Source organism: Myotis brandtii, unplaced genomic scaffold, assembly GCF_000412655.1.
Source record: "Myotis brandtii unplaced genomic scaffold, ASM41265v1 scaffold703, whole genome shotgun sequence".
Classification (NCBI taxonomy): Eukaryota; Metazoa; Chordata; class Mammalia; order Chiroptera; family Vespertilionidae; genus Myotis; species Myotis brandtii.
In genome coordinates, this window is record NW_005370760.1 from 393,818 (window position 1) to 394,111 (window position 294).

Sequence of the window (294 nt, forward strand, 5' to 3'; positions counted from 1 at the left end):
GCACCCGCTGTACAACCGCGTCAAGACCGGCCAAATTGCCAACTGCGCGCTGCCCTGCCACAACCCCTTCTTCAGCCAGGACGAACGAGCTTTCACTGTCTTCTGGATCGGCCTGTGGTCTGTGCTCTGCTTTGTGTCCACCTTCGCTACCGTGTCCACCTTCCTCATCGACATGGAACGCTTCAAGTACCCGGAGCGGCCCATCATCTTCCTCTCGGCCTGCTACCTCTTCGTGTCCGTCGGCTACCTGGTACGCCTGGTGGCGGGGCATGAAAAGGTGGCGTGCAGCGGTGG

General features: G+C 60.9%; 1 protein-coding gene across 1 annotated transcript in view; it reads left to right on the forward strand.

Annotated features, from left to right (window-relative positions):
• FZD8 (frizzled class receptor 8) overlaps nucleotides 1-294 on the forward strand; it is a 2,900-nt gene that overhangs the window by 831 nt on the left and 1,775 nt on the right. The window contains exon 2 of the mRNA XM_014529989.1: nucleotides 2-290. Coding sequence (XP_014385475.1) covers nucleotides 2-290 — 289 coding nt within the window. The remainder of the gene's footprint in view (nucleotide 1; nucleotides 291-294) is intronic.